Source organism: Vidua macroura, chromosome 32 (assembly GCF_024509145.1).
Source record: "Vidua macroura isolate BioBank_ID:100142 chromosome 32, ASM2450914v1, whole genome shotgun sequence".
In the NCBI taxonomy this organism is placed as follows: domain Eukaryota; kingdom Metazoa; phylum Chordata; class Aves; order Passeriformes; family Viduidae; genus Vidua; species Vidua macroura.
This window is the reverse complement of record NC_071602.1, coordinates 42,220-67,093: the sequence shown is the minus strand read 5'-3', so window position 1 is coordinate 67,093 and position 24,874 is coordinate 42,220. Positions and strand designations below refer to the sequence as shown.

Here is a 24,874-nt window from a genome sequence, read left to right as displayed (position 1 = left end):
TCCACTCCCGCTTCCTCGTCTTTTAATGGAACTTTGTACAAAGAGCCCACGCGGGGCGGGGGGGGGGGGGGGGGGAGTGGGCATGCGGGGGAGGTACAGGGGCGAGTGGGGAGGGGGCGCGGGGCGGCTCTTCCCCCTTCCTGCCCTCCGCACGAGCCCTCCGGGGACACCCAGACACGCCTGGGGGGGGCAGGGAGGGGCGCTCCCCCCCCACGCCTGGGGGGCAGTGAGGGTCCCCCATTGCCTGGGTCCCACGTGGCGGGGGAGTGGAGCCCCCCCAGCGCCGGGATCCGCAGCGGGGGGGTCACGAGGCCAGGCCCCGCGTCTGTAAACTGTCCACCTCCTTGCTCTGCTTCAGCTCCTCCATCCTGGGCGAGGGAACGCGAGTTGGGGCAGGCTCAGGCTCTTTTGAGGCTCTGCCCCCACGGCGTCACCTGTCCCCGAAGCCCCAGTGTCACCTGTCTCCACCCACCCCCGTGTGACACCTCCCGGCCAGTCCTCCCCCACGTCCCCTCCCTGCGGTGCCTCTGCGACGTCGACATCCCCGTACCGGTGGCGGCAGCGCCGCAGGAACCTCATGATCTTCCGGGCTGCCTGGTCCTGCTTGAGGGTGAGGAAGGTGCTCCTGGGCGGAATGGAGGGGAGGGTGAGGACCCCTCTGCCCCCGGCCCCCTGCGTCCCCAGCGTCCCCCAGTGCCCCTGGTCACACCGGTGCTGGCGGAGGCTGCGGAAGCGCTGCTGGATGAGCACGGCCGCGCGCCGGCGCCGCTGGAATCGCTTCTGCTCCGCGTAGCTCCGGAACTTGCTCTGGATCAGGATGGCGGCCTGCGTCATCCGCTGGAACAGGGCGAACTGGGGGCGGACAGGGGGACACCGGTGTGGCAGCGCCCTCAAACAGGGACCCCAATGCCACCCCAGCACCCCGTGTCATCTGCTCGAACTGGGGGGACACAGGGGATACAGAGAGGGGCACCCCAAATCCACCCCAACACCCCCGAGCAAGGACCCCCATGCCCACGTGCTCTGGACCCCGGGCATCCAGAGCCCTCAAAACAGTCCCAAAAATCTGGGTGACCCCCGCAATACTCCCCCCTGTTACCTTCAGAGCGATCCAGGTCAGCTTGTGGGGCAGAGAAAGAGGCTTAGGGGGGGGTCTGGGGTGCCCGGGGGGTGCCCAGGAGGGGTCCGTGGGGGTTTGCGGGCCCCCCACACCTCAGTACCTGCTTGTACTTGCGGTAGCAGCGCTGGATGACGGCGGCAGCCAGCTCCTGCTGCTCCTTCAGCCTCCGGCCCTGGGGGCAGTCAGGGGGTTGGGGGGTCAGCAGTGCCAGGAGGGGCCCCGGGGGGGTTTTGGGGTGCCAGGAGCTGAGGGGGGGGGGGGGCACACACCCGGTACTTGCGGAAAGCGCCCTGGACAAGACGCGCGGCCTCGTAGAGCTCGTGCTGCTCCTGGTCACTGAGGGTCAGCAGGGCCACGGCCCCCCCCTCGCCCCGCGCCCCCCCCGAGGCGTTCAGGAACTCAGCCCAGCCCGCGGCCGAAGGGGGGGGCGGCCGCTCGGGGATCCCCGGGGACCCCCGTGAGGCCACCTCCGCTCTGGGGAACACACAGGACACAGGAGGGTCAGGGGGCGAGGGCTGGCACCCCACGAGGGGATGGGGGACGCGCAGGAAGGAATTTCAGTGTCACGGAGTGTCCCCGGGAGGACGCTGCGGTGTCCCAGGGGGTGTCCCCAGGGGGATACTGGGGTTTGGAGGATGTGGGAGACCCCCACCATGGAGTATCACAGATGTACAGGACCCTCCCGACAGGATACTGCATGTCCCAGGCTATGGGATCCCCCAGAGCATCCCTGGGTGCTCCTGAATGTGGGCGACCCCCACGGGGAGCAGAGGGTGCCCCTGCACATCCCCCAACCTCAGGAGTACCTGTTAGCAGGAGCGGGGGGACGGTCAACGCTCTCCAGGTACGTGGCCAGCCAGGCCATGGCAGCACCAAGCCCTGCTGGCCCGGCTGGCCCCGGTGTCCCCGTTGTCCCCCCTGCTGCTCCCAGCGCTCCCAGTGCCCCCGGTGGCCCCCCCGGTGCCTCCTGCTTGATGCGTTCAGGGGTCGCCTCGATGATCTGTCGCGCCAGCGTCACCACCTCGGCCTGGGGACGGGGGACATTGGGACCCTCCTGCACTATGGGCGTCCCCAGCCCTGGCTGAACCCCACCTTTACCTGCAGGGTGTCGGAGGGCGGGGCCAGGGCATCCTCAGGGGGGCTGGGGGGCACTGCCACCCCCCAGCTCTCATCCTCGCAGGGACCAGGGGGGCCGGGGGGCAGCGGGACAGAGGCAGGGCCCTCCGAGAGACCCGATGGGGATGACAGGCTGCTGGCTGTGCTGAGCCCTGGGGACGGGGGGGGACACACGGAGGGGGTTTAGTCCTGGACAGACACACCCCGAGGAGAAGGGGGGACATGTGGGACATGGCAAGAGGACAGGGGATACCACGGGGACACACCAGGGACATAAAGAAGCTGGGGAGGACAGAGAACAAGGGGCACACAGGGATGCACAGGGGAACACAGGAAGGGGGGGACAAAGAACATGGAGGGGGAACTTGGGACACCTGGGTACACAGAGGTGCTGGGGGAGGACAGGGGACATGGGGAGGACACAGAGGGGAAAGGCTGGAGGGGACCAGTGATGCCCTGGCACACAAAAGGGGACAGAGGGAGAAGAGGGTGACAGTGACCACACCAGGGTGGTGGTGACCAGGAGCCCGGGACTGGACACAGGGACAACAGGACAGAGTGACAAAGGACAGGGAGGGTACAAGGTGCCAGCGTCGTACCTGTGTCAGGGCTGGCAGAGAGCGGGGAAGGGATGCGCAGGCCAGGCAGGTGACAGCGTGGGGACACAGGTGACATCTGCAGCTCCTCGAGGCGGGTGACCAGGGCCAGGTGGCCGCGGGCACGTGCCAGGGCCAGTGGCAGCCGCCCCAGGGTGTCGGGGGACGGCCAGCGCCCGCCGGTCCCAGCGGCACAGCCGCTCCGCCGCCTCCCGGTGCCCCAGGGCACACGCCCACATCTGGGGGATGACACGGAGGCACGTGTCAACAGCGTGTCCCCAAGGCGTCCCTTATCCCGAGATGCCAGCCCTGGCACCCTTCCATCCCTGCCTGAGACACCACCCTGCACCCCATCCCCTTGGCACTGCCGCCTTCCCAGCCCTGCCACCCTGCTCCACTGCCACCACCACGGCCACAGTGCCCTCGATGTCCCCAGTGTCCCCTTACCAGGGGGGTGCAGGAGAAATGGTCCACGTTGAGGGGGTCGATCTCCTGCTCCAGCTCCAGGCTCTCAACTGCCAGCGCCCTGCAGGGACAGGAAGGGACACAGGCTGGAGAGGGTCACCTCTACTCAGGCACACTGCTTGGGGGGATGCCCATCGCTATCCCTGCCTCAGGCCACTGAGGTCCCCCAGGTGTCCCCAGGTGTCCTTGCTCACCGCCAGCGCCGAAGAGCCTCCACCAGGCTGGCATAGCCCTGGGCGGCCGCCAGGTGCAGCAGCGTCATCCCACGGAACGTCACCCCGTGCGCCAGCATCGAGGTCCCCGATGTCCCCAGCGACGTCCCCGACCAGCCTGGCCGCGCCATCATGGCCTCGCAGATGGCCACCACCCGCGCCTCAAAGGATGACCCCGGCCCCTGGTCCCAGGGAGCACGTCAGGGAACGCCAGGCCACAAGGAGAGGGTGGCACAGGGGTGGGAGGGAGCACCTGGGACTCTGCGAGGTGGCAGGGGATAGCAGAGGGGGATAGTGACCAGGGAACTACAGGCCACTGCGGGACACAGCGGGGACATCGAGGAACGCCAGAGAGCATCGGGACACCCTTGTGAACATGAAGGTACCTGGGGGAGCATGGGGCACCCCAAGGAACCCGGCAGACACGGGGGATGCCAGGCAACACCACAGCACGTTAGGGGCCACTGGGGACATCAGAGGACGTGAGAAAACACGGGGATCTTCAGGGGCCACGCGCTGACTCGGGTGTTGGGGTGGCCTCACCTGCTCGGGGGGGGTCTCGGAGGGGGACCCCCGTGGGGGCGGAAGGGGTGCGGGGGGAGGCAGGGCCCCCAGACGCGTCTCCAGCTGCTCCAGGCGCTCCAGGATGGACAGACGGAACTGGGCCTCTGGGAGAGGGGGGACCCGAGGGTGAGGGGGGCACCCTGACAGCCACAGCCCCCCCGAACGCCCTGACCCCAGAGAGCGTCACCCCACGGCGAGAGAGGGACAGGTTCGGGGTCACCACAACGGGACCCCCAAAAGGAACCCAGGCCGGGTGCCGCCCCCCAGGGGCACGGGGTGCTTCAGGGGGTTTAGCCCCGTTCTGGGGGTCCTCACTCACCGTCCAGTGCCAGCCAGTCCAGCTGCGCCCCGGGAGGGCCCCGCGCCGCTCCCCGTGCCCGGTACTCGAATGGGGCCGCAGCCGAGAGCAGCCGGGGGGGACAGGCCACGCGCAGGGCGGCCACTCCGGCCTCGTGGGCTGCGGGGGGGACACGGGGGTGTCAGCACCACGGGGAGCGGGGACACGAGGAGCGGGGACCCCGTCTCGGGGACACTCACGGGGGCAGTAGCAGCGCAGGACACCCGGCTGGACCAGCGCGGCCGGAACCGAGGTGCGGTCGAAGAGACAGGAGTAGGCACCGGGGTCCCCCCATGGGCCTGTGATCAGCACCTTCACCCCGCCCTGGGGGGACAGGGGTGGGGTCACTGGGGACCCCTGGGGATGGGAGAGGGGCTGAGGGGGAGAGCACCCCCCCCCCAAAGCGCTCACCTCAGGGTAGGACCACTCTGGGGAGAAATCGGTGATGGCCACAGGGGGGTCGCTGGGGGGGCCCGTGGGGGAAGAGGGGAGGTGGGGGGTGTGGGGGGGCTCACGCAGGTTTGGTGGGACCCCCGTGTCCCCCACCAGCAGCTCGGGGAAGGGCAGGGGGAACGGGGGCTGGGGCAGGGGGGCGGCACTGAGTTCACAGAGGGGGTCCTGGGGAGCCGCGCCCTGCTTTCCCTCCTCCTCCTCCTCTTCCTCCGCCTCCTCCTCGTCCTCCTCCAGTTTTGGGGCCGCGGCTGGGGGCGGGGGGGGCGCGCCGGGGGGGGCCTCAGCCTCGCAGCCGTAGGTCTGCCCGCGGCGGGGGCTGTTGAGGAAGCAGTCAGGGTCGAAGGCAGCCGGGGGTGGCGGGGGCGGTGGGACAGGTCCCCTCGGGGGTCACCAGGTGCTGGCTGGGGGTCAGGCCCAGCGGCTGCTCAGGCCCCCCTGGCGCTGCCCCCCCACCCAAACTGGCCACCACCAGGAGCGGCAGCCCCCCCGCGGGGGGGAATGGGGGGGCTCGGGGCCCCTCGGGGGGCACCGTGCCCCCCCCCAGGCCTGGGGAAGGCTGGGTAGTGTCAGGGGAGGAGGGGGCGGGTTTGGGGGGGTCCCCCGGCGTGCCCCCCTCGCCCCCCCGCTCCACTTTGGGGGAGATGATGCGGTGTTTGGTGCTGCTGCACTTGTGGCCGGGAGTGCCTGTGAGGGGCAAAGGGGGAGTGTCAGCAGGGGACAGGGAGGGTTCGGGGCAGATTTCGGGGTCGCAGGGGGAGTCCTGAGAAGAATTTGGGAAGGTCCCAAAGAGACTCGGGGCATTCAGAGTGACCAGAGGAATTTGGGGCTGTCCCGAGGGGTTTGGGGTGGTTCTACATGAATCCAAAGGACACTTCGGGGTCCCAGGGGCTGTTCTGGGGTCCCAAGGGGTTCTGGGCGTTCCCAAGGGGGTTCAGGGCGTTGCAGTGGTTGTGGGGGGACCCCAGGGAGGGTTCAGGAGTACCCCAGGAAGAGATGGAAGGTTTGTGGGAGGTCCCAGGGGGATGGGAGTCCATGTGGGGTCCCCAGGGGTTTGGGGGGGGTCCCACTGAGCTGGAGGAGCCCCAGGAAGTCCCAGTGGGTTCCCCAGGGATTTGGGGGTTCCCGGGGGGGTTCTGTCTCACCCAGCCCCCCGGCGCAGAGGCAGGCGTGGGTGCGGGGGGGCGGCCGGGCCTGGTGCCGCTCCAGGACGTGCTGCACCAGCTGCTCCAGGGACAGCCCAGGGGCAGCCCCCCCATTCCCGCAGCCCCACTTCACCCCGTGGACTGCGGGAGAGGGGGGAAAATCCCTCAGGAAGAGAGTTGTGCAGTGCACTCTCCATCCAGCCCCCCAAAAGAGCCACACACACCCCCCTCCCCACCCTACTGCATCCTGTGGGAAAGCTAGCACAACGTTCCTCTATAAGGAGGTTTGGGGTGTCCTCCTCAAACCCCCAAAACAGCCTCGTGCTGCCCCAGTCCTGCTTCACCCCACAGCAAAAGGGAGGCAAAATCCCACAGGTGGGTTTGGGGGCATCCTCCCCCTCCCCAACCCCACTTTATCCTGCAGACTTCCACAGAGGGGACAACAAATCTGTCAAAAAAGAGGATTTAGGGCGTCTCCCCCTCCCCCCGAAAACGCCAAGCCCCGACCCCGCTCCTCCCCGCGAACCGTGGGTAAAACCCCCGAGGAAAAGGCTCCGGGGCAGCCCCCACTCACACATGGGGCGCAGCTGGGCCACCAGCTCCTCCTGGGACCACTTGAGCCACTCGCGGGGGTCGGCGCTGGCGGCGCAGATCGGGGGGGCCCCGGCGCACAGCGGGGGGCTGCAGAGCCGGGGGGCGCAGGGCCGCCCGCACTCCTCCATGGCCGGCACGTTCAGGTAGTGGACCAGGACGATGTCGGGGTTCTGGGGGGCACACACGGGAGCTCTGGGGAGGGGCCGGGGGCCCGGCGGGCCGGGGGGGGGTCCCGGTGCCCCCCGTTACCTGCAGGAGCCAGTAGCAGCGGCGGTGGAAGGTGGGCACGATGGACGAGTGGACGTAGCAGCCGTAGAGGCACTGGGGGGGACAGCACGGATTGGGGGACCCCACCACCCTGACCAGAGCCCCAAAGCAGCCTTTGCAGGGGGGGGAGGGGGGTCCCTGCATCCTGTGGGACCCCCAAACTGCCCCCCTAGGGATCCCCATCACCCTCAAACCACCCCATGCTGATCCTGACACCCCCAAAGCCCATTTTGGGCATCTGCCAACACCGCCAAACTACCAACCAGGGAGCTCCCAGCACCCCTGGACACAAAACTGGGCATCTTGGACCACCTAAACCACCCACTGGGTGTCCCTAGCACACCAAAACCATCCCTTGAGGGCACCCGGCTCTCTCTGACCCCCCCTCTTGTGTGTCCTGACGCCCTCAAGCCCCTCCACGCGCATTCCCAGCTGCCCGTACCTGAACCAGGGGCAGTTTTGTGGAAAGGAGCGCTTTTTTGTGGGCATCAGGTTTTTTTCTGGCAGGGGGGAGGCTCTGTTTTGGGGGCCCCCTGCCTCCTACCTCCACTCCCTGCACCTTCAGCTTCATGTGGTCCTCGCGTGTCGTCTTCCCATCCTTGCGCTTTTTCCAGCAGTACCCGTCCTTGCGGTACTTGACCTTCTTCCGGTTGTACAGGATCACCGACCCGTTCTGCGGCCTGGACACGGGGTCAGGGGGCCCCTGGGAGCCCCCCAGGGCACCCCCCCGGCCCCCCAGGGCACCTCCCTGGGCCCCCCCACCTGGTTTTTGGGGAGCACGAGAGCCACTCGTCGTGTTTCTCAAAGGTGATGAGGTACGAGGCGATTTCCTGGGGGGGGGACAGGTGGCCCGTTTGTGTCCCCTGTCCCCGCCGTCCCCCACCCACTGCATCACTCCGCTGTTGCTGACACGCCATCCCACAGTCTCGACGTCCCCTGTCCTATGTCCCTACCCCTGTCCCCCATCTTCAGCCATCCCCAGCCAACCCCCCCTTCCCCTTTAACGCCCCTTCCGTGTCCCCACATCCCCAAGTGCCTCCTGCACGCCCCATGTCCCTTCTGTCCCCGTGTCCCCACATCTCCTCCTGCGAGCCCCCCCCCACGCCCCCCTGTGCCCTCCACCTCGTTGGTGTTCCAGCGCAGCTGCTCCTTGGGGAGGACGGGACATTTGGGCAAACATTCCACCAGCTTCCGGGGCAGGAAAACCTTCAGGTGGCTCCTCTCTGCCAGGGGGGAGGGCTCAGCGTCCCCGCCGCGCGTCCTCCCCGGCCCCCGCGGCCCCTGTGTCCCCCTGCCCTTACCAGAGACCTCGGGGGGGTCCTTGCTGCTCATCTCGGAGCGCGTGCGGGGCCCTCAGGGCTCCCCTCGGGGGGCACGGGAGGGGCTGGAACCTGCAGGGACCCCCCAAAAACGGCTGATGGGGCGGGGGAGCAACGGCAGGACATCGGGGGGGACACGGGGCCAGGGACCCCGTCACCGTCCTCAGCACCTTCCCCTATTACAGCCGGAATGTCGGCCCTATATCCCCGCAGCCCTGCCCCACTGCGCCTCAGGTCCCTGCCCTACAACCCCACACATCCCTGCCCTACAACCCGACATGTTCCTGCCCTACAGCCTCACACATCCCTGCCCTACAACCCCACACATCCCTGCTCTATAGCCCCACACATCCCTGCTCTACAACCCCACACATCCCTGCCCTATAACCCCACATGTTCCTGCCCTACAACCCCACACATCCCTGCCCTACAACCCCACACATCCCTGCCCTACAACCCCACACATCCCTACTCTATAACCACACACATCCCTGCCCTACACCCCGACACATTCCTGTCCTATAACCCCACATGTTCCTGCTCTATAACCCCACACATCCCTGCCCTATAACCCCACACATCCCTGCCCTATAACCCCACACATCCCTACTCTATAACCACACACATCCCTGCCCCACAACCCCACACATGCCTGCCCTATAACCACACACGTTCCTGCTCTATAACCCCACACATCCCTGCCCTATAACCCCACACATCCCTGTCCTATAACCGCACGGTTCCTGCCCTATAACCCCACACATCCCTGCCCTACAACCCCACATGTTCCTGCCCTATAACCCCACACATCCCTGTCCTACAACCCCACACATCCCTGCCCTATAACCCCACACTTCCCTGCCCTACAACCCCACACATCCCTGCCCCACAACCCCACACATCCCTGCCCCACAACCCCACACGTTCCTGCCCTACAACCTCACACATCCCTGCCCTACAACCCCACACATCCCTGCCCTACAACCCCACACATCCCTACTCTATAACCACACACATCCCTGCCCTACACCCCGACACATTCCTGTCCTATAACCCCACATGTTCCTGCCCTACAACCCCACACGTCCCTGCCCTACAACCCCACACATCCCTGCCCTATAACCACACAGTTCCTGCCCTACAATCCCACACATCCTTGCTCTACAACCCCACACATCCATACATAACCCCACACATCCCTGCCCTATAACCCCACACATCCCTGCTCTACAACCCCACACGTCCCTGCCCTACAACCCGACACATTCCTGTCCTATAACCCCACACATCCCTGCCCTACAACCCCACACATCCCTACTCTATAACCACACACATCCCTGCCCTACACCCCGACACATTCCTGTCCTATAACCCCACATGTTCCTGCCCTACAACCCCACACATCCCTGCCCTATAACCACACAGTTCCTGCCCTACAACCCCACACATCCTTGCTCTACAACCCCACACATCCATACATAACCCCACACATCCCTGCCCTATAACCCCACACATCCCTGCCCTATAACCCCACACATCCCTGCCTTACAACCTCACACATCCCTGCCCTACAACCCCACACATCCCTGCCCTATAACCCCACACATCCCTGCCCTATAACCACACAGTTCCTGCCCTATAACCCCACACATCCCTGCTCTACAACCCCACACGTCCCTGCCCTACAACCCGACACATTCCTGTCCTATAACCCCACACGTCCCTGCCCTACAACCCCACATGTCCCTGCCCTATAACCCCACACGTCTCTGCCCCACTGCACCCACAACCCTGCCCTATACCCCCGTCTCTGCCCCACCGCACCCCTCGTCCCTGCGCCCGAGCCCCACATCCCTCGCTCGCTGCTCCCCACATCCCTGCCCTATGGCCCCCAGGCCCCGCCCACTGCACCCCACATCTCCACCCCACACCCCGCCCCACGGCAGCCCCCCCACAACGCTACCCCCCCCATCCCCGCCCCACACCTCCCCGGCCCCGCCCTCGGCCCCGCCCCGGCCCCCCCCGGCCCCACCTGGCGCCTCAGGGCCGCCGCCGCCGCCGCCGCCCCCGCCCCCGCCGCCCGCCGCCATCTTCCCGCCCGCCGGGGGCCAGCGCCGACGGCGCCGCCGGCGCGTGACGTCGGCGCGCAAGGGGGCGGCGCCGCCGGGCGTGGGGCGTGGCCAGGGCGGATGGGCGTGGCCAGGGGTGGGGTGGGGGCACTCGGGGTCGCGTGGGCGGGGAGGCGCCGGGCGATGAACTTTGTTAATTAGGGTGCGCCGGCCCCCCGCGGTCGGTTGGATTGTGGATTACTCGTGGGAATTCACACGCGTTCAGGCCTGCCAATGCAACAAACTCTACAGCTAGTACCAGCGGTTATACTCTCGGACTAGGCAACTGCGAAATAAGGTGTGCAATTGTATGAAAAATACCATTAGTATTGAAAATAAAATTTCTTGTGGCGATTTTGGGGCCATTTTGAGGATTTGGAGGCTTTCTGCAGCCATTTCTGAGCGGAAAAAAAAAAAATGTAGGGAAACCTGAAAAAAAAAAAAGAGAAAGAAAAAAACTAAGAAAAAGCGGAGAAAATTATTTCATATAAAGAAGAGAAAAGCGTGAGGAAAAAATTGAGAAAACACAACCCTGAAGGAAAAAGGAGAGAGAAATGTGAGGGGAAAATCCTGAGGTAAAAACGCGGGAAAAGCCGCGCCAGAGGTGGGCCTCATCTGCGCGGCGTTGCCCTTTTAAGAGTGGGCGGGGCAGCGAGTCCCCGCCCCTTGCGTCACGCCACCAGGCCCCGCCCCACCGGGCCCGGGCGCGGCCGCAGCCCCGGAGCCGCCGCGGAGCCCCCGGGCCGGAGCAGCGGCGGCGGCGGCGGCTCGGACAGCCCCGGGCCGGAGCAGCGGCGGCGGCGGCGGCGGCGGCTCGGACAGCCCCGGGCCGGAGCAGCGGCGGCGGCGGCTCGGACAGCCCCGGGCCGAGGGGATGCGGCACCGCGGGGCCGGTGAGCGGGGGCGGCGGGGGCGCGGGTTCGGGAGGTCCCGGGGGGCTCCCAGGGGCGTAAGGACAGGTTTGGGGGGTCCCGGAGCGGGGAGGGGTCCTGGGAGTGTGGAAAGTGGGTGCAGGGAGATCCCGGGGGGGGGGGGCTTGGAGGGGCTGTGGGGTGGTTTGGGGGTGTTGGCTTAGGGGGTGTCACGGGGCTCGGGGGGGGCTCAGGTCCCCAAAAGGCGGGTTTGGGGGTCCCGTAGGGGAGTTCAAGGGGTCAGAGGGGTGTAGGGGCTGGGTTTAGGGTGAGCGCAGGGCTATAGGAACGCGTTTAGGGCACCTCTAGGGGAAGCTGAGGAACCTCAGCGTTCCCGAGCAGGTGAGGAGCAGGTGTCGGGGGGTTTGAGGGGCGGAGAGGGTGAGTTTATGGGGAGACGTGGGTGTAGAGCCCGGTGTAGAGAAGCTGGAGTGGTGTTCGGGGGTGTCTCGGGGTGCAGCGGTGGATTTAGGGGCGCTGTAGGGAGTCCGTGCCGGCACTGGGGTCTCTGGGGGTCGTGGGGTCACAGCCCTTGTTTTCCATGGTGGGGGGGCTCAGGCCCGGGGGTGGGACGCCCGCATTTTGGGGGGGTCAGGGACGGTCGGGGGCGGGGTAGGGGGTGTCATGTGCTGTTTATGCTGACCTGGAGTCACCTGGGAATGGCGGGGGGGGGGGGGGAGATCCAGGGGGGGCTTCTCACCTTCCTCTTCCTCTCTCCTTGCCCCAAACCCCACCCTTTGCCCCCAGCCCTGATCTTTGACCCTGCCGGAGGCCGCCCGTGCTTTGGGGGTGCCGGGGGGGGGGGGGGGGTCGGGCTGGGGGCTCTTTCATCACCCGGCACCGCCCCGGGTTATTTTTAGGGCTCTCCTTGGGCGGGATTGAGGGAGGAACACGGAGCCAGGCCCCCCCCCCTTCCCACCCCGCAGCCCCAGCTGGGGAGCTGCTGGGGGTGGGCATGAGCGGGGGTCCCGCACACCTGGCAGAGGGGTCCCGGGGGGTGACGCTCCCGCGTCGCGACAGGGTGAGGCTGTCGCGGGCATGGCGGGCGCCTCGGTGAAGGTGGCGGTCAGAGTCCGGCCCTTCAGCGCGCGGGAGAGCAGCCGCCAGGCCAAGTGTGTCATCCAGATGCAAGGGAACACCACCTGTGAGTGAGTGGGGGTCGCATGGGAGGGGGGAGGTCTCGAGAGGGAACAGCCCAGGGGTGGGGGATCGCGGTGTGGGACCCCCCCCCCCAACCCCGGCCCGTCCCCGTCCTTGTCCCGTGCTGGCCTCGGGCCCGGAGGACCAGCTGCCGCCGGGCTAAAAATAGCAACTGAGAGGTTTTTTGGGGGGGGGGGGGTGACGGTGCTGTGGGGGTTGAGGGTGACGTGGTGGGGGGGTCACCCCAACGCCACCGTCACCTCCGCCCCCCAGGCATCACCAACCCCAAGGTCCCCAAAGACGGCACCAAGCACTTCACCTTCGACTACTCGTACTGGTCCCACACCTCGGTGAGTGCCGGGGCGGGCGCGGGGGGGACCCGCGGGGGGCTCCGGGGGTCCCTCACTCACTCCCCCGCAGGAGGAGGACCCCAACTTCGCCTCGCAGCGCCGGGTGTACCAGGACATTGGGGAGGAGATGCTGGCGCACGCCTTCGAGGGCTACAACGTCTGCATCCTGGCCTACGGCCAGACCGGCGCCGGCAAGTCCTACACCATGATGGGGCGGCAGGAGCCGGGGCAGCGCGGGATTATCCCGCAGGTCCGGGGCCTGGGGGGGCTCCCGAGGGGCTGGGGAAGGCTGGAGCCCCCCGCAGCCCCAGCTCAACGCTGCTCACCCGCAGCTCTGCGAGGATCTGTTCGCCCGCGTCGCTCGGGAAGGGTCACCTGAGCTTTCTTTTTCTGTGGAGGTGAGATGAATTCGGGGGTTTGGGAAGGGGCCCCTGAGCTCTATTTCTCTGGGGAGGTGAGGGGGGTTTGGGGGTTCAGAGCACGGCCCCTGCCTTGCAGACCCCCCTCCCCAGGCAATTTGGGTGTTGAGCTCTTGCAGACTTGCCCCACACCCCCCACAACAGTTTGGGGGTTGGTCTGCCACCCATCCCAACATTTTGGTGGCTCAGCTTTCCCCCCAGCCCAGCACTTCGGGAGTTTGCCCCATCGCCATTTTGGGGATCCCTCCCCCCACACCCCCACCCATTTGCCCCCAGTCTGGCTCTCTCCTCTCTGCCATTTTGCGGTTTCACCCCCGACCCCCACGAGTTTCGGGGGCTCTCCTGACCACGCTGGGGCCCCCAGGTGAGCTACCTGGAGATCTACTGCGAGCGGGTGCGGGACCTGCTGAACCCCAAGAGCCGGGGGGGGCTGCGGGTGCGGGAGCACCCCCTGCTCGGACCCTACGTGCAGGACCTGTCGCGTCTCGCCGTCGCCTCCTTCGCCGACATCGCCGACCTCATGGACAGCGGCAACAAGGCCAGGTGTGGGCACGGAGGGGCGCAGGGGCACCCCCGAGCCCCAAACGCCCCCCGGGCACCCCCGAGCCCCAAACGCCCCCCAGGCACCGAGGGTGCTGCCGAACTCCCCCGCAGGACGGTGGCGGCCACGAACATGAACGAAACGAGCAGCCGCTCGCACGCCGTGTTCACCATCGTGTTCAGCCAGCGCCGCCAGGACCCGCTCAGCGACCTCACCACGGAGAAGGTCAGGGGAGCCCGAGGGCCGCCCCCTAAATCCATCCCGCCCCGGTTTTGGATCACCCTGAAATCACCCCCTGCAATCTCCGGAGTCCCCCCAAAATTCTTCCGTCGGCAATCAGCAATTCTCTCCTCTCCCTCAAATCACCCCCGCAGTTCCACCAAACCCTGCCCCAAGCTCCCCAGATTCCCCCCAAATCCCCTCAAACCCCTGTTTCCCCCCAGAATTCCCTCCTAGATCCCCCCAAATCCCCCTGCCCCCCCAGGTGAGCCGCATCAGCCTGGTGGACTTGGCAGGCAGCGAACGCGCCGACGCCTCGGGGGCCAAGGGCATCCGCCTCAAGGTGAGCAGTGACCCCCTGCGCCCCACAAAAAGAGGGGGCGACTCCCCCCAGAGCCCCCCTGAGCCTCGCTCCCCCCTCCTCCCCCTCCCCAGGAAGGCGCCAACATCAACAAGTCCCTGACCACCCTGGGCAAGGTCATCTCTGCCCTGGCCGAGGCGGTGAGTCTGGGGGTCGCCCCCTCCCTGCACCCACCCTTGGGGGTCCCCTCGTTTTTTGGGGAGGCCTCGCAACCGTCCTCCTCCTCCTTCCCCCTCCCCAACAGACCAGCAAGAAGAAGAAGCCGGATTTCATCCCGTACCGGGACTCGGTGCTGACGTGGCTGCTGAAGGAGAACCTGGGTGGGTTTGAAGAGGAGTGGGGGAGCGCGAGGAGACGTTTCGGGGTTCGCAGCCCCCCACTAACGGCGTCCCCGCAGGCGGGAACTCGCGCACGGCCATGATCGCGGCGCTGAGCCCGGCCGACAGCAACTACGAGGAGACGCTGAGCACGCTGCGGTGAGGGAGGGGGCTCCGCTGGGTTTTGGGGCTCGGGGAGGTGTGTGGGGGTCCCAGCCCTGATCCTGCCCCTTTTTGTCCCCCTAACCCCCAGCTACGCCGACCGCACGAAGCAGATCCGGTGCCACGCGGTGATCAACGAGGACCCGAACGCGCGGCTGATCCGCGAGCTGCGGGAGGAGGTGACGCGGCTGCGGGAGCTGCTCAGCGCCCAGGGTGAGGGCTGGGCAGGATTTGGGGTTGTGAGGGTGGAGTTAAAGGGGCTTGTGGGATCTGGGGGTCAGGACGGGTTTGGGGTGTTGGTTGCAGAGAGGTTTGGGGGGGGGGAGAAGAGATTTGGGGGCAGAGCTAAGGTGGGGTTTGGGGGCAGAGGGGGTTTAGGGGACAGTGTGGGGCGCGCGGCTGTGGTGCTGGGGGTTTGATATGGGGGTGCAGGAGGCAACTCCCCCCCTCCACCGAGCCCCCATCTCCCCCCAGGTCTCTCTGACACCACCCTCTCTGGCCCTGCTGCCTTGACATCCCCCACCCTCAACGGGGATCCGGGGCTGGAGCCCCCCCTGGGCCCTACTGAGGCCATGGAGCGACTGCAGGTGACCCTAAAACACCTTCCAGCCCCTCCCCTGATCCACGGGGAGCCGGGGTGTCTGTGACCCCCTCCCCCAAACCGTGGGGGACCCCCCCACCACCAAATTGTTGTTCCCGCCAGGAGACGGAGAAAATCATCGCAGAGCTCAACGAGACGTGGGAGGAGAAGCTGCGGCGGACGGAAGCCCTGAGGCTGGAGCGGTGAGGGGGGGCCCACCACGACCCCCAAGATGTTCCCCAACCCCCCAAATAACCTGAACCCCCCCCCCCCAGCCTCACCACAGCCAACCCAAACGCTCTTTATGCACCCCCCAGTGCCCCTGTAGCCCCCCCAAACCCCACCCCAACACTTCCCCCCCACCCCCTCCAAAGCCCTCTGGGCCCCCCACGCCCTCTCGAGCCCCCCCAAATTCCCTGTGCCCCCCCCAGGGAAGCGCTGCTGGCTGAGATGGGGGTGGCTCTGCGGGAGGACGGCGGCACCGTTGGGGTGTTCTCCCCTAAAAAGGCAAGTCAGACAGGGCTGGGGGGGGGCCGCACCGCGAGGGCCCCCCCGACCCTGACTCTGTTTTTATTTTTGTGCCCCCCCTTCCCCAAAAGACCCCGCACTTGGTGAACCTCAACGAGGACCCGCTGATGTCCGAGTGCCTCCTGTACCACATCAAGGACGGCGTGACCAGGTGAGTGGGGGGGGGGCTGCGGCACCCCCCAAGCCCCCTCAGGGCCCCCCCCAGGCCCCACCATTTGCCCTGTGCCCCCCTCTTGCAGGGTGGGCCAGGTGGATGTGGACATCAAGCTGTCGGGGGCCGTTCATCCGGGAGCAGCACTGCCTCTTCCGCAGCCGCCCCGACCCCTCGGGGGAAGGTACGGAATTCGGGGCGGGGGGCGCCGGTTTTTGGGGTGCCCCCCTTGCCCAGCCCCCTCCTGGCACACCTTAATTGCTCTTTCTCCCCCCCCCTCCCTCCCCCAAATGCTGCCACTGGAGCAGGTCACCACGGCCCCCCCCAGGTACCGCTCCCCCGTGCCGGTGGGAGAGGGAGGGCCCTGGGGCTGGGGGGATTTGGGGCGGTTGGGGATGGGGTTTGGGGTTCCCCCACCTCCGTTTAGCAGGGAGGTGACTCGCCCTCCTCTTGTTGTCCCCTCCTGAAGTTGTGGTGACCCTGGAGCCGTGTGAGGGGGCTGAGACCTACGTCAACGGGAAGCAGGTGACGGAGCCGGTGGTGCTCAAGTCGGGTAGGGACCCCCAAAGCCCTCCCAGATCTCTGTGTGTCTCCCCAAAATCCCCCTCCCACCCAGATCCCTACGGCTCTCACTTGAACCCTCCCAAAAATCTCACCGTGCCCCCCAAATTCACTTCAACCTCCCACAAATCTTGTGTCACCCCCAAATTTTCTCTCAAATTCATTATGACACTCTGAAAGCCCCATTTCCCACCTAAATCCCCCAAAACTCCCTGTGACCCCGTCCAAATCTCCCCTAAATCCCCCTGTGACCCCTCCAACCCCTCCCCAAACCAGGCCACCGCCTCATTTTGGGGAAGAACCACGTGTTCCGCTTCACGCACCCGGAGCAAGCGCGGCGGGAGCGGGAACAGGGGGCGTCCCCTGGGCCCCCCCCGGACTGGAACCTGGCGCAGCGGGAGCTGCTGGAGCAGCAGGGCATCGACATGCGCCTCCAGAGGTGGGGACACTGCCTGGGGACACCCGGGCTCCGCCCTGGGGGTGGCCTGGGGGGGCTCACGCTATGTGTGTCCCCCACCTCAGGCTCCAGGAGCTGGAGAACCAACCCCAGCTGGAGAAGGAAGTGTCAGAGCAGCCGCAGGTGAGGGGGGCTCGGGGATCATTTGGGAATCCTGGGCTTCCCTGGGTTACTCTGGTGTCCCCGAGTGTCCCGTGGATAGTCCCCGAGTGTCAGAGGTGACCCCCGGCTCCTCTGGGTGTAGTTGGGTGGCCCCTGGGTGTCACAATTGTGCCCTGGGTCCCCTTAGTGTCCCATGAGCATCCTGGATGTGTCTCAGGGGTCTTCTGGGTGTGGCTCGGGGGCGTTTCGGGTGTCCCTCAGGGCTCCCTTGGCCGCCCGAGCTCCACGGCGGGCGGCTGCCCCATCCCTCAACGTGTCCCCCCCCGCAGCCCCCCGCCACCGAGGACCCGCCGTGCTACGAGGCCGGCTGGCGCCTGATCTCGTCGCTGCGCCAGGCGCTGCCGGCGCCCGCCGTGCGCTCGGTGCTGCGCCGGGCCGGGCTCCCGCTGCCGGCGCCGGGCAAGCGCCGCGAGCCGCTGCGCGTCTACCAGATCCCGCAGCGCCGCCGCGGCTCCCCGACCCCGCCGTCGCCGTCACCGTGGGTGACCATGGCCGACCTGAAGGCCCAGGCCGTGCGGGAGCTGAGCCTCGAGGTGGCCCTGCGGGAGCCGCGGCCGGCGCGGCGCGAGCTGGAGGCGCTGAGCCTGGCGCGGCTGCGGGAGCTGTGCCGCCGCCACGGCAAGCGCGAGCCCACCGAGCGCGACGGCTGGCGCGCTGTGGCCAGGGACGTGTGGGACGCCGTGGGCGGCGGCGGCGGCGGCGAGGAGGACGAGGGCCCCGGCGAGCAGGTGAGCGAGGTGGAGGGGCTGCGGCTGCACCTGGACAGGCTGGCGGGGATCCTGCGGGAGGTGAAGCGGCAGAACAGCGCCAAGGACGAGCAGATCCGCGCCCTCCGCGACCGCGTGGGGCAGATGGAGCGCGTCATCCCGCTGCCGCCGGTGAGCCCCGCCGTGGGGGCTGCCTGCCCACGGCCTGACCCACGGCCTCCCGTGGCACCCCCCACCCTGCCGTGCGTCCCACGGCACCCCCGCAACCCCCTAACACGGATCCCAGCTGCCCCAACAGCGCCACGAGTCCCCCCCTCCCATCCCCTGACGCCCCCAAACGTCCCTCCCACCCCACAGCACCCCCAGACCCCTCTAACCCCCCCCCGTCCTCCCCTCCTCAGGACGATGGTGACGAGGCTGAGCCGCCCCCCCGAGAACCTTCCCAGGAGCGTCCCCCGGACCGCCCCCAGCCCAGCACGGACGGAGGGTCGCCTCCCCCTTCGCCCCCGTCGGCGGCGGCGGCGCGGCTCTGCCGGCTCATGGAGCAGGACCCGGCGTTCCGGCGGGGGCGGCTGCGCTGGCTGCGCCAGGAGCAGGCCCGGCTGATGGGGGGGGGCCCGCAGCCCCTGCAGCCCCCCCGCCGCCCCCCGCGCTTCCACCCGGCCCCCCAGGACTCCAAGCTGCGTTTCCCCTTCAAGAGCAACCCCCAGCACCGCCTGGCCTGGGGGGGCGGGGGGGACTCCCTCCAGGCCAACAGCAGCCCCCCCCCGCCGCCCCCTCCCTCGGGGCGTCCCCGCCGGGGGTCCCTGGACGGGGGGTCCCCCCCCCCCGCCGTGGGCACGCCCCCGCCCCGTGTCCGCCGCCAGCGCTCGGCTCCCGACCTGAAGGCGCGGGGCCCCGTCCCGTAGGGGGTGTGGGATTTTTTGGGGACGCCCCCTCCCCCAAATGGACAATCACGGTCTCCCCCCCACCCCACAATCGGGGGTCTCCCCGCCGGGGGGGGGGGCCCCCAGCTGCTGTCACACTGCCCCCTCCCCCCCCCGCGTGTGTGTGTCTGTGGGAGGGGCCCTCGGTCTGGAGGGCCCCCCTTCTTACAGGGGAGTCCCTAATTAATGGCGATCCCGCTAATTAAAAAGAAGCGCCTCATTTCTGCCCCCCCGCCCCCCCCATTCTGGTGCCTCCTCTCTGCTGGCCCCGCCCACTCCAGCCTGGCAGCTCCGGGCCACGCCCCTGATACGCCCCTTGGGGCGGAGCCGAGCGGCGTCTCCGCCCACGCGCAGAGGCACCGCCTCCTTCCATTTATGGGCGTGGTGTTTAACAAAGCCCCGCCCTCCCCACGCAGGCAGCGCGGACCCGGCGCCTGAGTCCCGCCCCCTTCGGGCGTGTCGCTACCAGGCCACGCCCCTTCCCGTTCGTTCCCGCCCCCCCCCCGTCCCTCTCCGTACCCCCGGTTCCCCCCCCCCGGTCCCGCTCGCCCCGTTCCGGCCCCGTTCGCCCCGGCCCGGCCGCGCCATGAGCCGCCTCGGGCCGCCGCCGCCGCCGCTGCCGCTGCTGCTGCTCGGGGCGCTGGCGGCTCTCAGCCCAAGCCCGGCCGCGGGGCAGGAGCCGGCCCCGAGCCCCCAGCCCAGCCCCCGGCTCAACGCCACCAGGTAACGGCGCCCCCGGCACCGGACGGGACCCCCGGGACAGGACACGACTCGGCACCCCCGGGACGGGACGGGACGGGACCTCCCCCCCCCCGCCCCGAACGTGGCAGCCCGGGACGGGATCGCCGCCCCCCGCGGGCAGGGCTTGGCCCGAGGCGGGACGTTCCCGGTCCGGGACCCCCGCGCGGTTCCGGACACCCACCCTGCGCACCGGGAGCTTCTCGCTCCTCGGTCCGGAGCCCCAGCCACGAGCCAGGAGCTGCCCTGAGCCCCGGGACTGCCCCGAGACTCCCCGGAACCAGGATCCCGCACAGCCCGGGACCCTTCTCCGGGGATCCGGGACCCCCGAGCTCGCGTTTTCCCCCGTTCGTGACCTCCCCCCAACGTTGTCCCCCCAGGCCGGTGTTCCCGGTATTCCCGTGCGGGGGGGACCACCGCGGGGAGTCGGGGTTCATCGCCAGCGAGGGCTTCCCCCGGCATTACCCCCCCCGGCAGCAACTGCACCTGGACCATCACGGTACGGACCCCGCGGGGCGCCCCGAAACCCAGCGGCGCCCCCGCCCCGCTCACCCCAAAACGCCCCCAGGGCACCCCAAAACGCTGGGGTCGTCCCAGCTCTTCCCACGTGTCCCCCTGGTGTGGCTTCGTGCCACCCCCCCCCCCCCAGAAACCCAAGGGCCCAGCGGCCACACGCCGACGTCCCCAGCTCTGCTGAGGATGCCCCCGATGTCCACCCCGGCCCTTCAAGCCCCCGTGGTCCCCTAGGTCCGTGAAGACCAGGCGGTGACACCCCAAAATGCCATCTGAGGGCCAGCCAGGCGGTGACACCCCAAAATGTCATCTGAGGGCCAGCCAGGCGGTGACACCCCAAAATGCCATCTGAGGGCCAGCCAGGCGGTGACACCCCAAAATGCCATCTGAGGGCCAGCCAGGCGGTGACACCCCAAAATGCCATCTGAGGGCCAGCCAGGCGGTGACACCCCAAAAGTCCTCCCTGGGACATTTCTGGAACCTCCTGGTTCCTGAGGGCCAGCCAGGTGGTGACACCCCAAGGTCCCCAAAACCCCCGTCACCCCCCCCCAGCTGCCCCAGGGCCAGCTGGTGACCCCCCAGTGTCCCCTAGGTCCCCGAGGGCCAGGTGGCCACCCTGTCCTTCCGCGTCTTCGACCTGGAGCCGGACCCGCTGTGCCGCTTCGACGCCCTCTCGGTGTTCGGGGGCCACGGCCCCGGGGCGCCGCTCCTGGGGCGCTTCTGCGGCACCTTCCGCCCGGGGGCCCTGCGGGCGCCCCAAAATCGCCTCCGGCTGCACATGGAGAGCGACGGCGGCACGGCCGGGAGGGGCTTCCTGGCCTGGTTCAGCGCCGGCAGCCCCCCGAGCAACGGTGGGTGAGAGAGGGGCCGGGGGGAGACCCCCCCCCCCAAAAAAAAAAAAAAATAAAAATAAAACCAACGGGGAGGGAGCACCGCCGGCGGGGAGCAGGGACAATCCCACGGGGACGCCCCCAAAACCACCCAGAGAGATCCCTGGAAGTGTGGAGAACTCCAAAAGCCCTCAGCAACAGCATCAAAGTCTTGCGGAGACCCCAAACTCCCACGGAGACCCCCCCGAAAAGCGTGCGGGCTGAGAGGCCAAAAGCCCTTCCAGGAGATCCTGGAGTGAGGTGGGAAAAGAGGGAAAAGCGGCGAGGGGGGGGCTGTGAAATTGGGAAAAGTGTGAGGAGAAAAACAGTGGGAATGAGGAGAAAGTGGGAAAGGAGGGAAAGGTGTGAAAGTGAAAACAGGAGAAAACCCAGACGGGGAACTGGGGAAAAATGTGAGGGAAAAAAATAAGAGGGAAATGAAGGAAAAGTGCGAGGAAGAAATGGGGGGAAAGTGTGAGGAGAAAACAGGGAAATGAGGGAAAAGTGCAAAGGAAGAAACGAGGGGAAAGGCGAAGAGAAAAGGAGAGGAAAGCGTGAAAGGATAAGGAGAAAAACAGGAAGAAAAGAAAAAATGGGGGGGGTGGAAACTGTAAAGAAAAATTTCAAAAAAACTGAGGGAAAAATGAGTGAAAAGAAAGGAAAAGTTGGAAGGGAAAAGCCAGAGGAAAAAATGGGACAAAGTGTCAGGAAAAAATGAAGGAAACTATGGCACAAAATGGAGGGAAAAGCTGAGGGGGAAAGGGGGGCAGGGAGCACTGCCGGCAGAGACCCCAAAACCCCTCCAAGACCCCCAAATCCGTACAGAGACCCCCCCCTCAAAGCCACATGGAACCCCATGTCCACCGTGGACAAAAAAAAACCCCACAGACAACCCAAAAAAGCCCCGTGGAGACCCCCGGACCCCCCCAGGCCCCCCCCAATCCAGCCCAACCCTTTTGCAGGGCCCCCCCAGGGACGGCGGCGTTCGGGGGTCTTTAATAAACCCCATTTTTTCGGGGAGTCCTGGCACTATTTTGACGGTGAGTACGACCCCCCCCCCCCCCCCAAAAAAAAAAAAAAAAAAAATTTACAAAAACATTCCCGGGGGGGGGTCTCGCTCCCCAAATTCCATCTCCTCCCCTTCCCCCCCAGTCCCAGGGTGGTTTTGGCGGAGCCCCCCCCCAAAATCTCCCCCCCGAATTTTGGGGGGTCTCAGGGACAGAGAGGAGACGCCGGCGGTGCGGGAGGTGGGCGGGTGGGGGGGGGGGTGTGTCCAAACGTGTCTGTGCCCCCCAAAAATGTGACCCCGCCCTGCCCACCCCCCCCCAGAGCATCAGTTTTGCGGCGGGCGCCTGGAGAAGCCCCAGGGGAGCCTGAGCACCCCGAACTGGCCGGAGGAGAATTACCCCCCCGGCATCAGCTGCTCCTGGCACATCGTGGCCCCCCCCGACAAGGTCTGGGGGGTCCTGGGCGGGTCAGGAGGGGGCTCAGAGCGCGTTTGGGGGGGGGGGTTGGGTGACACCGGGGTCGTTCGGAGGCGTCAGGAGGATTTGGGGGATTGAGGGGGGGGGGGGTCAGGGGGGATTTGCAGGTGTTGGGGGGGGGGCGGCTGGGCGAGCCTGGGGGGGGTTTGGGGGGGCCGGAGGGATTTGGGGGGGGTGGGGGTCAGAAATCCTTTTTTGGGGGGGGTCACAAGGGGAGAGACCGGGATGGTTCGGGGAGGCTCAGGAGAGTTTGGGGAGGGGTCTGGGAGGGTTGAGGGAAGCCGGGGGGGTCCGGGGGGATGCGGGGCCGGGGGTTTGAGCCCGGGTTTTTTTTTTGGGGGGGGGGGGGGGTGCAGGTGGTGGAGCTGCGCTTCGGGAAGTTCGACGTGGAGCCCGACCCCCACTGTCGCTACGATTACGTGGCCGTGTTCGAGGGGGGGGGCGCGGGACGACGCGCGGCGCCTCGGGCGCTTCTGCGGCGAGGAGACCCCCGGGTGAGCCCCCCCCGAGCTCCCGCGCCCCCTCCCCAGACCCGGCCAAACCCCCCCCCCCCACCTGCCCCAACCCCGCGTGACCCCCCCAAACTGTCCCGACCCCCCCCCCAAACCACCCTTATCCCCCCTGACAGCGACCTGGCCCCCCCTGAGAACCCCCCAAAACCCACCCGGGACTCCCCAAAACCCACCCGGGACTCCCCAGAACCCACCCGGGACTCCCCCAAACCCACCCGGGACTCCCCAGAACCCACCCGGGACTCCCCCAAACCCACCCGGGACTCCCCAGAACCCACCCGGGACTCCCCCAAAACCCACCCGGGACTCCCCCAAACCCCCCTCCCACCCCACCCCGACCCCTCCGAATTCCTTCCGTTCCCTCCAAACCATCCCGACCCCTCCGCATCCCCCCGGACCCCCGCGAACCTCACGCTGACCCCCCCCCCCAAACCCCTCCCGATGGCCACCCCTGGACTCCTCCCCCCCCCCCCCAAATCCCCCCTGACCCCCCCCCGACCCCCGGTGCCCCCCCAGCCCCATCGTGTCCAGCTCCCCGGAGCTGCTGGTGCAGTTCGTGTCGGACCTGAGCGTCACCGCCGACGGCTTTTCGGCCACCTACACCCTGCGGGAGCGGGGCAGCGCCCCCGAGACCCCCGCCCAAAAGCCCCGGGGTGGGGGCAAGGGGAAGGCGCCCCCCAGCCCCCGGGCGGCGCCCCCCACGGCCGCCCCCTGCCCCCAGCGCTGCCGCCGCGCCGGGACCCTCCAGAGCAACTTCTGCAGCAGCGACTTCGGTGAGAAACCCCCCGAAAAAAAAAAAACCCGGAACGGGGGGGCCGGCCGGGCGCTGGAGAACTCCCCAGAACCGCGAGGGGGAAACTGAGGCAGAAAGCGGGGCCGGCCCCCCCCCAAACCCCCCAGCCCCGGCGGTGTCCGAGGTTTCGGGGTGCCTGACCCCCCCCCCCCCCCCCCGTTCCTGTACCTGCAGTGCTGACGGGGACGGTGAAGTCGGTGTCGCGGGGGCCGCCGCAGGAGCCGGGCTGGGCGGTGGTCTCGGTGCTCGCCCTCTACAAGTCGGGGGGCCCTGGGGGTCCCTGAGCCCGCCAAGGGCGCGGCGCTGCGCCTGCAGCTGCCCTGCCGCCCCTGCCCCGCGCTCAAGAAAGGTGCGTGTGCCCGGGGGGACCCCGCGGGGCTCTCCGTGCCCCCCCCCCAGGGCCTGACGCCCCCTCCCCAAATCCCTTCCAGGCTCCAGCTATCCTGATGGGGCGGCTGGCGGCGGACGGGGGGGCCCTGCTGCCCCCCCGAGGCCTTCGTGGTGCCCTACCGCCCGCAGCAGCAGCAGGTTTTGGGGAACCTCAGCAAGAGGCCGTGCCGGGCGACCCCCTGAGACCCCCGCCCCGCCGGGGGGACGCCCCCCGCGCATTCGCAAATAAAGGGTGCAGAGATGGAGCGTGTGCGCCAAGGTTCTGGGGGGAGCCCGCCCCGCGCCCCCGCACTCGAGGGGGGGGGCCCCCCAAAATGGGACCCCCGGGACCTCCCCTTTAAACGGTGCGGCTCCTTTAAGAGGGGCGGTGGGTCGGGGCTGAAGGCCGGGGGCGTGGCCTCCAGCCGTCCCTGCCTGTCAATCATTGCTGTAAGTAACTCCTGATGGTGGGCTGCCACGCCCCTTCCAAGCGCCGGGCTTTTATAATCCCAACGCGATTGGTTGGCAGCACGTCAATCTCGGGCGCTGAGCCCGCCTCCTCCATTTCGATTGGCTGATGCCACCAACATTTTCGTGCCCGTTGCCAGGCAACGAACTCCCCGTTCTCGCTCGCGATTGGTGGAGATTGTGCTTCAGCTGTGATTGGCTGCAGTTGGGCGGCACACCCCCCCAGTGCTTGATGGCGATTGGCTCAAGCTACCTATCAATCAAAGAGCGAACTTCCGCGCTTCTCCTGGCAGAGCCCCCCCCACTCGCCCTCTCCGATTCGCCGCCTCCCCGCGCGCCCCTC

At 67.8% G+C, this 24,874-nt stretch overlaps 3 protein-coding genes across 3 annotated transcripts; 2 read left to right on the top strand and 1 right to left on the bottom strand.

Annotated features, from left to right (window-relative positions):
- Positions 1-5: 5 nt before the first annotated feature.
- Positions 6-10,301, bottom strand: CAMTA2 (calmodulin binding transcription activator 2). The gene is given in 24 exon segments (XM_054001719.1): positions 6-368; positions 551-852; positions 1,100-1,120; positions 1,221-1,292; positions 1,390-1,594; positions 1,927-2,147; positions 2,219-2,388; positions 2,836-2,995; positions 2,997-3,071; positions 3,280-3,358; positions 3,492-3,691; positions 4,053-4,177; positions 4,393-4,530; positions 4,611-4,734; positions 4,822-5,223; positions 5,225-5,547; positions 6,006-6,146; positions 6,580-6,769; positions 6,849-6,920; positions 7,411-7,546; positions 7,629-7,696; positions 7,989-8,089; positions 8,168-8,257; positions 10,218-10,301. Coding segments are annotated over 23 exon segments (3,420 nt in total). The 5' UTR covers positions 8,199-8,257; positions 10,218-10,301; the 3' UTR covers positions 6-304.
- An 843-nt stretch (positions 10,302-11,144) lies between these two features.
- KIF1C (kinesin family member 1C) lies at positions 11,145-19,005 on the top strand. The gene is given in 23 exon segments (XM_054001720.1): positions 11,145-11,186; positions 12,225-12,348; positions 12,618-12,694; positions 12,765-12,944; positions 13,027-13,092; positions 13,478-13,656; positions 13,768-13,879; positions 14,139-14,216; positions 14,309-14,374; positions 14,479-14,554; positions 14,632-14,710; positions 14,805-14,926; positions 15,188-15,300; positions 15,417-15,496; positions 15,725-15,800; positions 15,893-15,972; positions 16,061-16,094; positions 16,096-16,156; positions 16,442-16,525; positions 16,810-16,972; positions 17,056-17,113; positions 17,422-18,030; positions 18,261-19,005. Coding segments are annotated over 22 exon segments (3,006 nt in total). The 5' UTR covers positions 11,145-11,186; positions 12,225-12,242; the 3' UTR covers positions 18,768-19,005.
- Positions 19,006-19,326: 321 nt separating this feature from the next.
- On the top strand, positions 19,327-24,329 carry PCOLCE (procollagen C-endopeptidase enhancer). Its single transcript, XM_054001722.1, is given in 13 exon segments — positions 19,327-19,508; positions 19,904-19,988; positions 19,990-20,022; positions 20,629-20,887; positions 21,868-21,945; positions 22,235-22,359; positions 22,746-22,823; positions 22,825-22,883; positions 23,418-23,674; positions 23,869-23,957; positions 23,959-24,049; positions 24,133-24,176; positions 24,178-24,329. Coding segments are annotated over 13 exon segments (1,425 nt in total). The 5' UTR covers positions 19,327-19,371; the 3' UTR covers positions 24,268-24,329.
- The last annotated feature ends 545 nt before the right edge of the window (positions 24,330-24,874 follow it).